The following is a 12,543-nucleotide window of genomic DNA, read 5'->3' on the forward strand; positions in this document are numbered from 1 at the left end:
ATCTATTTTCCCCTCTAACCACCCCCTGAGACACCCATCAATCACCTCCTGTCACCCCCCTAGCACTCCTATCCATCAGATCAGGCCCAATACAACCTGTCATCTAAAAGGCCACCCTGCTTATGACCGGTTCCACAAAATTCGCCCCCTCATAGACCACCTGTCATCAAAATTTGCAGATGCTTATACCCCTGAACAGTCATTTTGAGACATTTGGTTTCCAGACTACTCACGGTTTTGGGCCTGTAAAATGCCAGGGCGGTATAGGAACCCCACAAGTGACCCCATTTTAGAAAAAAAGACACCCCAAGGTATTCTGTTAGGTGTATGACGAGTTCATAGAAGATTTTATTTTTTGTCAAAAGTTAGCGGAAATTGATTTTTATTGTTTTTTTTTTCACAAAGTGTCATTTTTCACTAACTTGTGACAAAAAATAAAATCTTCTATGAACTCGCCATACACCTAACGGAATACATTGGGGTGTCTTCTTTCTAAAATGGGGTCACTTGTGGGGTTCCTATACTGCCCTTGCATTTTAGGGGCCCTAAACCGCGAGGAGTAGTCTAGAAAACAAATGCCTCAAAATGACCTGTGAATAGGACGTTGGGCCCCTTAGCGCACCTAGGCTGCAAAAAAGTGTCACACATGTGGTACCGCCGTACTCAGGAAAAGTAGTATAATGTGTTTTGGGGTGTATTTTTACACATACCCATGCTGGGTGGGAGAAATTTCTATGTAAATGGACAATTGTGTGTAAAAAAATCAAACAATTGTCATTTACATTCTAGAGAGAACTCACTGCACTCATACCAATAGTGTGTGCTAGAGCAAGTAACAAGGCTAGAAAGGTAGGAGATCAGCTCATATAAACAGCACCACACATAGTAAACAATTTGAAAATATATAACACTTTATTCAACTGGATACTAGCAAAAAAGCTCATAAAAACATTTAAAACAGCGCATACCACATCAATTCATAAGCAATAATAATAACAATAATGGATTGATAATAAACATGACACATAATCAATATTCGAGTACCATAAATAATTATATATATATCAGGGGTGGGTGCTCAATCATGAGCACACCAGCACCCTTAGAACCCGGGTTCAGATCCTCCTATAGTCTAATAAAGTGCATATGTGCAAAAACCTGTAGAAAAGCTTGAAGCGGCGTGACGTCCGCGGAACCGGTGGAGTCGTCCACCGAGGGTTTCTTCTGCTACCACACCTCTTCCATGACACCTTCTACCCGGCTAAGTATCCCTCCGTTTATGTACACTATATGCATGCCTCAGGCTCTGTCTGTCTCCCTCAATATCACCACTCCTTAAACACTGTATTGATAGCCCCTATATTTAATAGTTCCTTACTTCATGGTTATATATATATATGATTCACCCAATTTTTTTTCTACAGGTTTTTGCACATATGCACTTTATTAGACTATAGGAGGATCTGAACCCGGGTTCTAAGGGTGCTGGTGTGCTCATGATTGAGCACCCACCCCTGATATATATATAATTATTTATGGTACTCGAATATTGATTATGTGTCATGTTTATTATCAATCCATTATTGTTATTATTATTGCTTATGAATTGATGTGGTATGCGCTGTTTTAAATGTTTTTATGAGCTTTTTTGCTAGTATCCAGTTGAATAAAGTGTTATATATTTTCAAATTGTTTACTATGTGTGGTGCTGTTTATATGAGCTAATTGTCATTTACAGAGATATTTCTCCCACTTAGCATGGGTATGTGTAAAAATACACCCCAAAACGCATTATACTACTTCTCCTGAGTACGGCGGTACCACATGTGTGGCACTTTTTTTTACATCCTAAGTACGCTAAGGGGCCCAAAGTCTAATGAGTACCTTTAGGATTTCGCAGGTCATTTTGCAACATTTGGTTTCAAGACTACTCCTCACGGTTTAGGGCCCCTAAAATGCCAGGGCAGTATAGGAACCCCACAAATGACCCCATTCTAGAAAGAAGACACCCAAAGGTATTCCGTACGGAGTATGGTGAGTTCATAGAAGATTTTATTTTTTGTCACAAGTTAGCGGAAAATGACACTTTGTGAAAAAAAACAATTAAAATCAATTTCCGCTAACTTGTGACAAAAAATAAAAACTTCTATGAACTCACCATACTCCTAACGGAATACCTTGGGGTGTCTTCTTTCTAAAATGGGGTCATTAGTGGGGTTCCTATACTGCCCTGGCATTTTAGGGGCCCTAAACCGTGAGGAGTAGTCTTGAAACAAAAATGACCTGTGAAATCCTAAAGGTACTCATTGGACTTTGGGCCCCTTAGTGCAGTTAGGGTGCAAAAAAGTGCCACACATGTGGTATTGCCGTACTCGGGAGAAGTAGTATAATGTGTTTTAGGGTGTATTTTTACACATACCCATGCTGGGTGGGAGAAATACTTCTGTAAATGACCATCTTTTGATTTTTTTACACACAATTGTCCATTTACAGAGGTATTTCTCCCCCCCAGCATGGGTATGTGTAAAAATACACCACAAAACACATTGTACTACTTCTCCCGAGTATGGCGATACCACATGTGTGGCACTTTTTTGCACCCTAACTGCGCTAAAGGGCCCAAAGTCCAATGAGTACCTTTAGGATTTCACGGGTCATTTTGAGAAATTTCGTTTCAAGACTACTCCTCACGGTTTAGGGCCCCTAAAATGCCAGGGCAGTATAGGAACCCCACAAATTACCCCATTTTAGAAAGAAGACACCCCAAGGTATTCCGTTAGTAGTATGGCGAGTTCATAGAAGATTTTATTTTTTGTCACAAGTTAGCGGAAATTGATTTTAATTGTGTTTTTTCACAAAGTGTCATTTTCCGCTAACTTTTGACAAAAAACAAAATCTTCTATGAACTCACCATACTCCTAACGGAATACCTTGGGGTGTCTTCTTTCTAAAATGGGCTCATTTGTGGGGTTCCTATACTGCCCTGGCATTTTAGGGGCCCTAAACCGTGAGGAGTAGTCTTGAAACGAAATTTCTCAGAATGACCTGTGAAATCCTAAAGGTACTCATTGGACTTTGGGCCCTTTAGCGCAGTTAGGGTGCAAAAAAGTGCCACACGTGGTATCGCCGTACTCAGGAGAAGTAGTATAATGTGTTTTGTGGTGTATTTTTACACATACCCATGCTGAGTGGGAGAAAGATCTCTGTAAATGGACAATTGTGTGTAAAAAAAATTAACAAATTGTAATTTACAGAGAGATTTCTCCCACCCAGCATGGGTATGTGTAAAAATACACCCCAAAACACATTATACTACTTCTCCTGAGTACGGCAATACCACATGTGTGGCACTTTTTTGCAGCCTAACTGCGCTAAGGGGTCCAAAGTCCAATGAGCACCTTTAGGCTTTACAGGGGTGCTTACAATTTAGCACCCCCCAAAATGTCAGGACAGTAAACACACCCTACAAATGACCCCATTTTGGAAAGTAGACCCTTCAAGGTATTCAGAGAGGGGCATGGTGAGTCCGTGGCAGATTTCATTTTTTTTTTTTGTCGCAAGTTAGAAGAAATGGAAACTTTTTTTTTTTTTTCTCACAAAGTGTCATTTTCCGCTTACTTGTGACAAAAAATAATATCTTCTATGAACTCACTATGCCTCTCAGTGAATACTTTGGGATGTCTTCTTTCCAAAATGGGGTAATTTGGGGGGTATTTATACTATCCTGGAATTCTAGCCCCTCATGAAACATGACAGGGGGTCAGAAAAGTCATAGATGCTTGAAAATGAGAAAATTCACTTTTTGCACCATAGTTTGTAAACGCTATAACTTTTACCCAAACCAATAAATATACACTGAATGGGTTTTTTTTAATCAAAAACATGTTTGTCCACATTTTTCGCGCTGCATGTATACAGAAATTTTACTTTATTTGAAAAATGTCAGCACAGAAAGTTAAAAAAAATCATTTTTTTGCCAAAATTCATGTCTTTTTTGATGAATATAATAAAAAGTAAAAATCGCAGGAGCAATCAAATAGCACCAAAAGAAAGCTTTATTAGTGACAAGAAAAGGAGCCATAATTCATTTAGGTGGTAGGTTGTATGAGCGAGCAATAAACCGTGAAAGCTGCAGTGGTCTGAATGGAAAAAAAGTGGCCGGTCCTTAAGGGGTAGAAAGCCCTAGGTCCTCAAGTGGTTAAAGGATATCTTAGGCAAATTAAATTAGCAAGTTTTACTTACCTGTGGCTTCCTCCAGCCCCTAGAGGTCACGTCTGTCCCTCGCCGTGCCTACTTCAACGGGAGCGCATGGCACAGTATGCTCCTAATGACTTGGGCATGCGCCGAAGGTGCCAACCTGCCGGGAATCAACAATACTTCAGAGCCTGCCAGCCGGCCCAGAGAGCTGCGATAAGGGACAGATGTGACCTCTTGGGTCCCAGGTTAGTAAAGCTAGTTTAAGTCACCTTGGATATAGTTTAAGTATATACACAGAACATGTCTCTACAGCCTCAGCCCTGCAATGTTGCACACATGCCATGTATGTGTGTACAAGGGTTAAGGAACAGGCATCCTTGTACATACACTACACATAATGAACCAGTCCTTATTTAGCATTCCTAACTATAAGAAATGTCTTAATTTTCCCACTATACAATTATATTATAATCTTACTCATCTGTAACGTGTGTGTGTGTACGTGTGTGCGTGCATGTGTGTGTGTGTGTGTGTGTGTGTGTGTGTGTGTGTGTGTGTGTGTGTGTGTGTGTGTGTGTGTGTGTGTGTGTGTGTGTGTGTGTGTGTGTGTGTGTGCGTGTGCGCGTGCGTGTGCATGCATGTTAAAAACAGAAACGTTATCTCAAGTATATTATAACGCTGTGTGTCCGCAAAGGAAAAATACATTTTATAAGCTAAACCTCAAAGATGTTACCTTCACACCATCCTTTTGTTGGCAAGTTTGCACCTGCTGCTTTGATCTTACATTGACAGATGGCCCTTATTTCCTATTAAGTCACAATTTAGTGATTCATTTTAATATGCCATGGACTGCAGAATGCCCAGGACCAGATGTCTATTTATTCTCTCATGGAAGAGTTTTTTATAAGAAAAAGTTAAGAGGACACATGCTGTCTCGCATTTGGGCTCTATTTTCGACTTGATATAAATCAGAATCTTTATCAACAACAATTAAAATGTATTTTGTGTGCCTGTAAACAGTGCAGAGTGAAACAAATCAGGTTTCATTGGCACTGTCAGAAGCTGAAGCAGAGTGGTTAATATTATTTTGTGAGGTAATCTCCACAGAGCAGATTCAGCACTATTACACACTTGATTTTAATTAAAAGTCAGGGTACCTTTCGAGTTTTCTTAGGAAGATGTCCTGGGTCTGATTAGCTGAAGCTTGCACTGAGAAGTTAATTTGACATACAACATATTTTTCTTGAGGTAAGTGTCGCAGGAAGCTGTTTGTAATAGCTGTCTTTCCAGTGCCTGTGGGGCCAACAAAAAGTAATGGCTTGTCTTGAAGCAGCAGTGTCTCCAGGAAGTACATCTGCATAGCAGTCCCAGGCGTGCTCACTATAATGTCATTAAACTGCAAGAAGAAAGGAAAACAGGTCCCAACAATGTAAACAGAATGTATTATTAATCACAATTTTCTAACAACCAAATTCGCAATAAACAGGCAGATATCCTTTCTCATTTAAATGATCAATCCCAGCGCACCAATCATTTCCCCAAAAATGTGTAATTTATTTAAACAGTCGGGCACAGGAAATACTGTGCATCCAGAGGTATTGTGTGAAGGAGTGAATCAGATATAGAAAATACTGAGTCTGCAAGACAAACTAAATAATAACTACTTAAAGTGTATTATTTGCCAAATTAGATTTGCTCAGCCAGTAATTTTTATGTGCATCAACTTTACCTCAAATCCATCTAGTCTATCTATAAGTTTAATAATCATATTTCCCTTGTTAATGAAGGTAGCCATAGATCTAGAGATGATGGGCAGATTTGAACAAGAGACAAAACTCTCTCTGATGGAATCTGATTAAAGAGAGATCAGTCAGCTGGCCATACACCGCAGGCCGATTCCCGATCGATTCCAGCATGAAATCTCTTCGGATTTGGCAGCGTCCGCCACCTCGCCACTGCACCCCTAGTGTATAAATATGCCCGTGTGTGTGCACTTATACATTACCTGTCCTGTGTCGCCCACCGCGCAGTGCCTATCCATTTTCGGAAAGCCCACTCTTCCATTAGCGTTATGCATGCCACCGGCGTATAGCACGTGGTGCGTGTGTGACATCACACATGCACCACACTGCCAGCGTGTAAACCGCTAATGGAAAAGCTGGGGATTCCAAAGATGGATGGGAACCAGCCGCAGGGCAACACAGGACATGTAATGTGTAAATGCACACGGGGAGGAAGGGGGGAGAAATTTATACATTGAGGGAAGAGTGCCAGGGGTTTGTCGTGGTCATCACTCTTCCCGATATTGCTCACCGTTACTACCACCCATCTGATCAACCATGACAGTGTGACATCCTGTCCGATAGATACACGCTAACAATTTCATCCCAGAATTGGTTGCATCGTCAATCGGGCATGCTCTTGGCGGCACCAATTTTCATCTGATAATAATTATCAAATTGGATGGTCAATTGGCCACCAAGTCGAGAGATGTATGGCCACCTTTAAATTTCCCTCCATACTCATTTGCATATGAAACTAAGTCTCCTAAAAATCTTTTAAAGAAAAGGAAACTTTTGTTAAAATTTGATTAAATTTATTGTATGCCAATGATTCAAAAGCTATTTAGAAGTTTAACGTTACTAAAAGATAATTACACTTTTTAGTTTGCAGCCAGCTTTCAAAACTGGCCGATGAATCAAAACATGCTCACTTGCACAGCCTGGATACCATAGATGTATTTGTGAATGGTGCAAAAGAGTTACGGTAATGGCTTTTAAATATAAAGCACAGTTGACAGTGGCGTAGTGGTTGGTGAAAAGGTAAACAGAGGGGCAAAAAAGAAATAGCATCAGTAATCATTTCTTCTTTTCATCTACAAAAGAAGCACAGAGAGGGTCCCATCCGTTGCAGGGGAACATTTTATTGTGTCATCCAGTTTGCACAAATTACATAGCAGATTAGCTTCTCAAGACAGCTTATACACTGGTGCTGGCATCGCCAAAATAAACTGACATGGGAGAGGAAGTGGGTGGTGGGCACAAACCCGAAGCATGTTTGCCCTTTGCCAGCTTCCTTCTGTAGTGCGCCTGGTTGAATATATTTCCTGTGTATAATATTGTTTTTTATATTTAGTTAAAAAGATAGGTTCACTAGGGTTTTGTGTGCATACTGTATTTTCTTGTTTTGTGGTTTCCTTGTATGCATGTTGTATATAAGTTGTTTGTGCACATTGGCATCAATTCATTAAGCATTACTCCATTCAATAATTCAGAATAAAAAATAGATTTTACCAAACATCTTCTCAAACAACAGTTAATTAAAGCTATTACTGCATTGAAAAATAAAATTACCAACTAGTGAGTTAAATTACCGACTTGTGTGGTGAATACCTCAAACCACAGCACATTTCTAATGTCAATTCACAAAAGTTCGAGCAATCAGTAAAGCAAGTCAACTGTTTGATATTTTAAGACCTATCTGGTCTTGCCGTTAACTATCACCATGCAATAACACTGATAGACAAAGCAGACAGCCAACAGAAGAGCCACTTGGCTCCTGCTTCTCATCAATTTGATCCGATGCATTGGCGGGTGGGGACATAACAAAAGAAAAAACTGCAAGTGCAGAAGTAGGAGACATTGAAAAAGGCTTTTCTGTACTGATACACAGAAATGAGCGCTCTAGTGGCTGCATGCATATCTAATGGAGGAACAGGTGGCATTTTACTTCACAAAACTGACACAAGCAGGGCAGAGAAGAATAATCTCAGCTGGCTGCCTGATCTACTCTGCAGTCAGGAGACATACCTAACAGGGCTTAGTGAATTGAAGCAACATTTTTTTGGGTAAATTACCGTATTTTTCGGACTATAAGACGCTCCGGACTATAAGACGCACCCAGGTTTAGAGGACAAAAACAAGGAAAAAAAATATTTTTTAAACCTGATGCGTCTATAGTGCAGGGGCATCTTGTAGACATTTTTTCCCCAAGCTGTCTCTGTCTAAGCTACACTGCCCAGCTACACTAACCCTTGCTGCCCCCACTAGCTAGACTAAATAGCCTACACTAACCCCGATGTAACATTGAGCTACACCACATTATACTAACCCCTGAAGCCCCCACCAGTTACTACATTACACACTACACTAACCCTTGCTTACCCCACCAGTAACACTTCACTACATTAAACTAATCCCTGCTTCCTGCACCAGTTTTACTACACTACACTAAACTAACTCCTGCTTCCCCCACCAGTAACACTAACTAAACATTACAGGGTGATTATCTCACCTATCCAGATGACCAGGCACCTATCCAGAAGCAGCGCAATCCAGGCATCTCCAGGCATGGTACTTGGGGCAGCATCAGCATGATCCAGGCATCTCCCCCCGGTACTTGGGGCAGCAGGGCAGCATCAGCACGACCCAGGCATCTCCCCCCCCCCCCTGGTACTTGCGGTGGCAGGGCAGGCTCAGCGCGATCCAGGCATCTCCCCCAATGGTATTTGTGGTGGCAGTGCAGGCTCAGCGCGATCCAGGCATCTCCCCCCATGTTATTTGTGGTGGCAGGGCAGGCTCAGCGTGATCCAGGCATCTCCCCCTGGCACTTGCGGTGGCCGGGCAGGTTCAGCGTGATCCAGGCATCTCCCCCCATGGTATTTGTGGTGGCAGGGCAGGCTCAGCGTTATCCAGGCATCTCCCCCCATGGTATTTGTGGTGGCCGGGCAGGTTCAGCGTGATCCAGGCATCTCCCCCTGGCACTTGCGGTGGCCGGGCAGGTTCAGCGTGATCCAGGCATCTCCCCCCATGGTATTTGTGGTGGCAGGGCAGGCTCAGAGTGATCCAGGCATCTCCCCCCTGGTACTTGCGGTGGCAGGGCAGGCTCAGCGTGATCCAGGCATCTCCCCCCCATGGTATTTGTGGTGGCAGGGCAGGCTCAGCGTGATCCAGGCATCTCCCCCCTGGTACTTGTGGTGGCAGGGCAGGCTCAGCGTGATCCAGGCATCTCCCCCCATGGTATTTGTGGTGGCAGGGCAGGCTCAGCGCGATCCAGGCATCTCCCCCCTGGTACTTGCGGTGGCAGGGCAGGCTCAGCGTGATCCAGGCATCTCCCCCCATGGGACTTGCAGTGGAGGGCCAGGCTCAGCGGGATCCAGGCATCTCCCCCCTGGTACTTGCGGTGGCAGGGCAGGCTCAGCGTGATCCAGGCATCTCCCCCCATGGGACTTGCAGTGGTGGGCTGGCTCAGCGGGATCCTGACATCTCTCCGTGGGACAGAAGAGGGTGAAACCCAGCTCTAGCTGCAGCCGCTATCAGGAGTCCCGATGCTTATGTACTTCCTGTACTTGCGTCCCACGTCATTAGGGGGCGCATGTAAACAAGGAAGTACATAGGCATCGGGACTCCTGATAGCGGCTGCAGCTAGAGCTGGGTTTCACCCTCTTCTGTCCCACGGAGAGATGTCAGGATCGCGCTGAGCTAGCCCGACACTGCAAACACCGGGGGAGATGTCAGGATCGCGCTGAGCCAGCCCGCCGCTGCAAATACCGGGGGAGATGTCAGGATCGCGCTGAGCCAGCCCGCCACTGCAAACACCGGGGGAGATGTCAGGATCGCACTGAGCCAGCCCGCCACTGCAAACACCGGGGGAGATGTCAGGATCGCGCTGAGCCAGCCCGCCGCTGCAAATACCGGGGGAGATGTCAGGATCGCGCTGAGCCAGCCCGCCACTGCAAACACCGGGGGAGATGTCAGGATCGCGCTGAGCCAGCCCGCCGCTGCAAATATGGGGGAGATGTCAGGATCGCGCTGAGCCAGCCCGCCGCTGCAAATACCAGGGGAGATGCTGTAATCACACTGAGCCTGCCCACCTCCGCAAGTACAGGGGGAGATGCTGTAATCACGTTGTACCTGCCCACCACCGCAAGTACACGGGGAGATGCTGGGATCGTGCTACCAGAACTTTGCAAGTACCTGCTGGTTTGAGGCACATTCTGACTATAAGACGCACTGACTTTTCCCCCCTACTTTTGGAGGAGAAAAAGTGCGTCTTATAGTCCGAAAAATACGGTACCAAACTTTCACCGCATGTCAGGAAACCTCACATCCCAAATGCAGTATTTCACCGACCTCACTTTTTTCCCGAACAGCCCTTAGTAAATTGACCCAATTGTTGTGTTTTATTTTTTGCATGCATGTGCAATAAATATTATTGCACGATATACCTTTTCTCAGTATCAGTATCTGCTGCAATCTGTGGTCATCCCTTGGTCCTCTGTCCAGTTTTATAACAATTATATATTGTAACAATTCATGCATTTGTGTGTAGGATTTTTAAGATGCCATTCCCTTTAGCACAAAATAAATCTTTTCATTGTATACTGCAGTTTAGAGTTTAGATTTTTTTTTCCTGCAATTCAACTTCTCCTCATTATCTAGCATCTAACTGGTGTCAAACAGGGGTGCTCCGATACCCTTTTTTAAAAATCCGAATTGATTCGGATCCGGATACCCAGATATCCAGATCCGAATCGGATATCCAAACTTTTTAGTATCCGAGTAAACTCGGATATCCGAACCCAATATCCGTCAGGATTCGGATATCCAGAAACTGGAAGTGACCTGAAAATGGCTTAAAATGCTTCCAAAAGTCTCAGTCTCAGTCTCTCTCTCTCTCTCATTTTGACTTCTGCTCGGATATCTAAACTAACTATCCGGCCGGATTTCAGATGGGAAATCCGAGTTTGCTCGGATAGTCTATTCGGATTTTAAAAAATATCTGAATTGCTATTCATAGTTCAGATAGTGGAAAAAGTTTGGATTATCTGGGTAGTTCGGATATCCGAAATCTTGCTGAGCACCACTAGTGTCAAAGTGCAGTGAGTGGCTGCAATATTTTCTCCTCTGATTTGTTCATTTATTATGACCCTTAAGGAATGTGCACTGTGTGATTCTGTTTTGAAAATAAGAATTCCATAAGTTTTAGAATTACAGACTTCTTGTTGATGCAATGAAAGTGTTTCCTAATAAGTACAAGATATGATATAGTGGTCAGACTAGCCCATAATCAACAACAGTAAAGGGTATTCTGTAGGCCTCAGGAATGAGATTATGTGGCATGGGTAGTCCCAATAAGGGAGAGGTTTATGAAGTCTCCCATCTAATCCACAAAGCAATAAATGTCCAAATGGAACTCAATCTTTGACTATTAAGATAAGAGAAAAAAGCATGTTTGTAGTAACAAGGAGAAGCTTTAGGATTTGTCCAAGATTTTTCTGTTTTGTATCCCAGGAAAACATTTTGAAAGAGGACATAAGACAAAAACTAAAATCTTAGACGGTATTTTCGATTAAAACAATGTAAAGTGTATAATAGGAGACAAAAAATGTTGGTGACTATATAAAATATAAGAAATCAACTTCTAGGTAAATAATGAGAACAAACTTAAAGGGAACCTGAAGTGAGAGGGATATGGAGGCTGGCATACTTAATTTTAAACAATGCCAGTTGCCTAGCTATCCTGCTTAACCTCTGCTTCTAATACTTTTAGCCAAAGACCCTGAATAAGCATGCAGATCAGATGTTTTTGACAAACATTTAACAAAATTCGCTGCATGCGTGTTTCAGGTGTGTTATTCAGACACTTCTGCAGCCAAAGAGATCAGCAGGACTGCCATGCAACTGGTATTGTTTGAAAGGAAATAAATATGGCAGACTCCATATACCTTTTGCTTTAGGTTCCCGTTAAGAAGTAGAGTTGGATAAAATTTGTAAATTCTAGTTGGGATTCTGTTCTGTATATCTGGGCCAAATACCACATTACATTTTGATGTTTCAGTCGATGGCAAGTCCTGTTTGACAACTAGTAAAAACAAGAAACTCTTTTGAATGCATTATTTTATACAGTGTTCTGGAGACAAAAGATAAGATCGCACAGGGACCTATGGACCTCAGTCTGAAGCCTCCAAAGGATGCTGCCCTGAGGCTCCAGACTGAGGTGCTAGGTCCCCAGCTTAGAGGTACACAAGCTTGTATGCTGGCTAACCCACAAAGGCACACCAGCAAACAACTGAGGTGAGATCATTCTAATACCGGCTAATTTTTAATCCTTCATTTTATTAAGTGTATTCTCTTATCTGTTGTCTCTACTGCCTACTTGTAGTGATGGTCCGAACATCAAATTTTTAATTTGTAAGCTTAGAATGCAAATGTCTGCAAAAATTTGCAAACCGGCAAATCTGGCAAACAGCAATAGACTTTAATGGGTAGGCAAATTTTAAAACCTCTAGGGACTCTGGCCACAAAAGTGATGAAAAAATTATTCCAAGGGGCCTATCACCTGGAC

General features: G+C 42.9%; 1 protein-coding gene across 1 annotated transcript in view; it reads right to left on the minus strand.

Moving 5' to 3' along the window:
* Positions 1-12,543, minus strand: part of LOC137562326 (dynein axonemal heavy chain 3-like) — a 1,996,682-nt gene that overhangs the window by 812,534 nt on the left and 1,171,605 nt on the right. The window contains exon 43 of the mRNA XM_068273663.1: positions 5,355-5,593. Within this exon, the coding sequence (XP_068129764.1) occupies positions 5,355-5,593 (239 nt within the window). The remainder of the gene's footprint in view (positions 1-5,354; positions 5,594-12,543) is intronic.

Source organism: Hyperolius riggenbachi, chromosome 3 (assembly GCF_040937935.1).
Source record: "Hyperolius riggenbachi isolate aHypRig1 chromosome 3, aHypRig1.pri, whole genome shotgun sequence".
NCBI lineage: Eukaryota > Metazoa > Chordata > Amphibia > Anura > Hyperoliidae > Hyperolius > Hyperolius riggenbachi.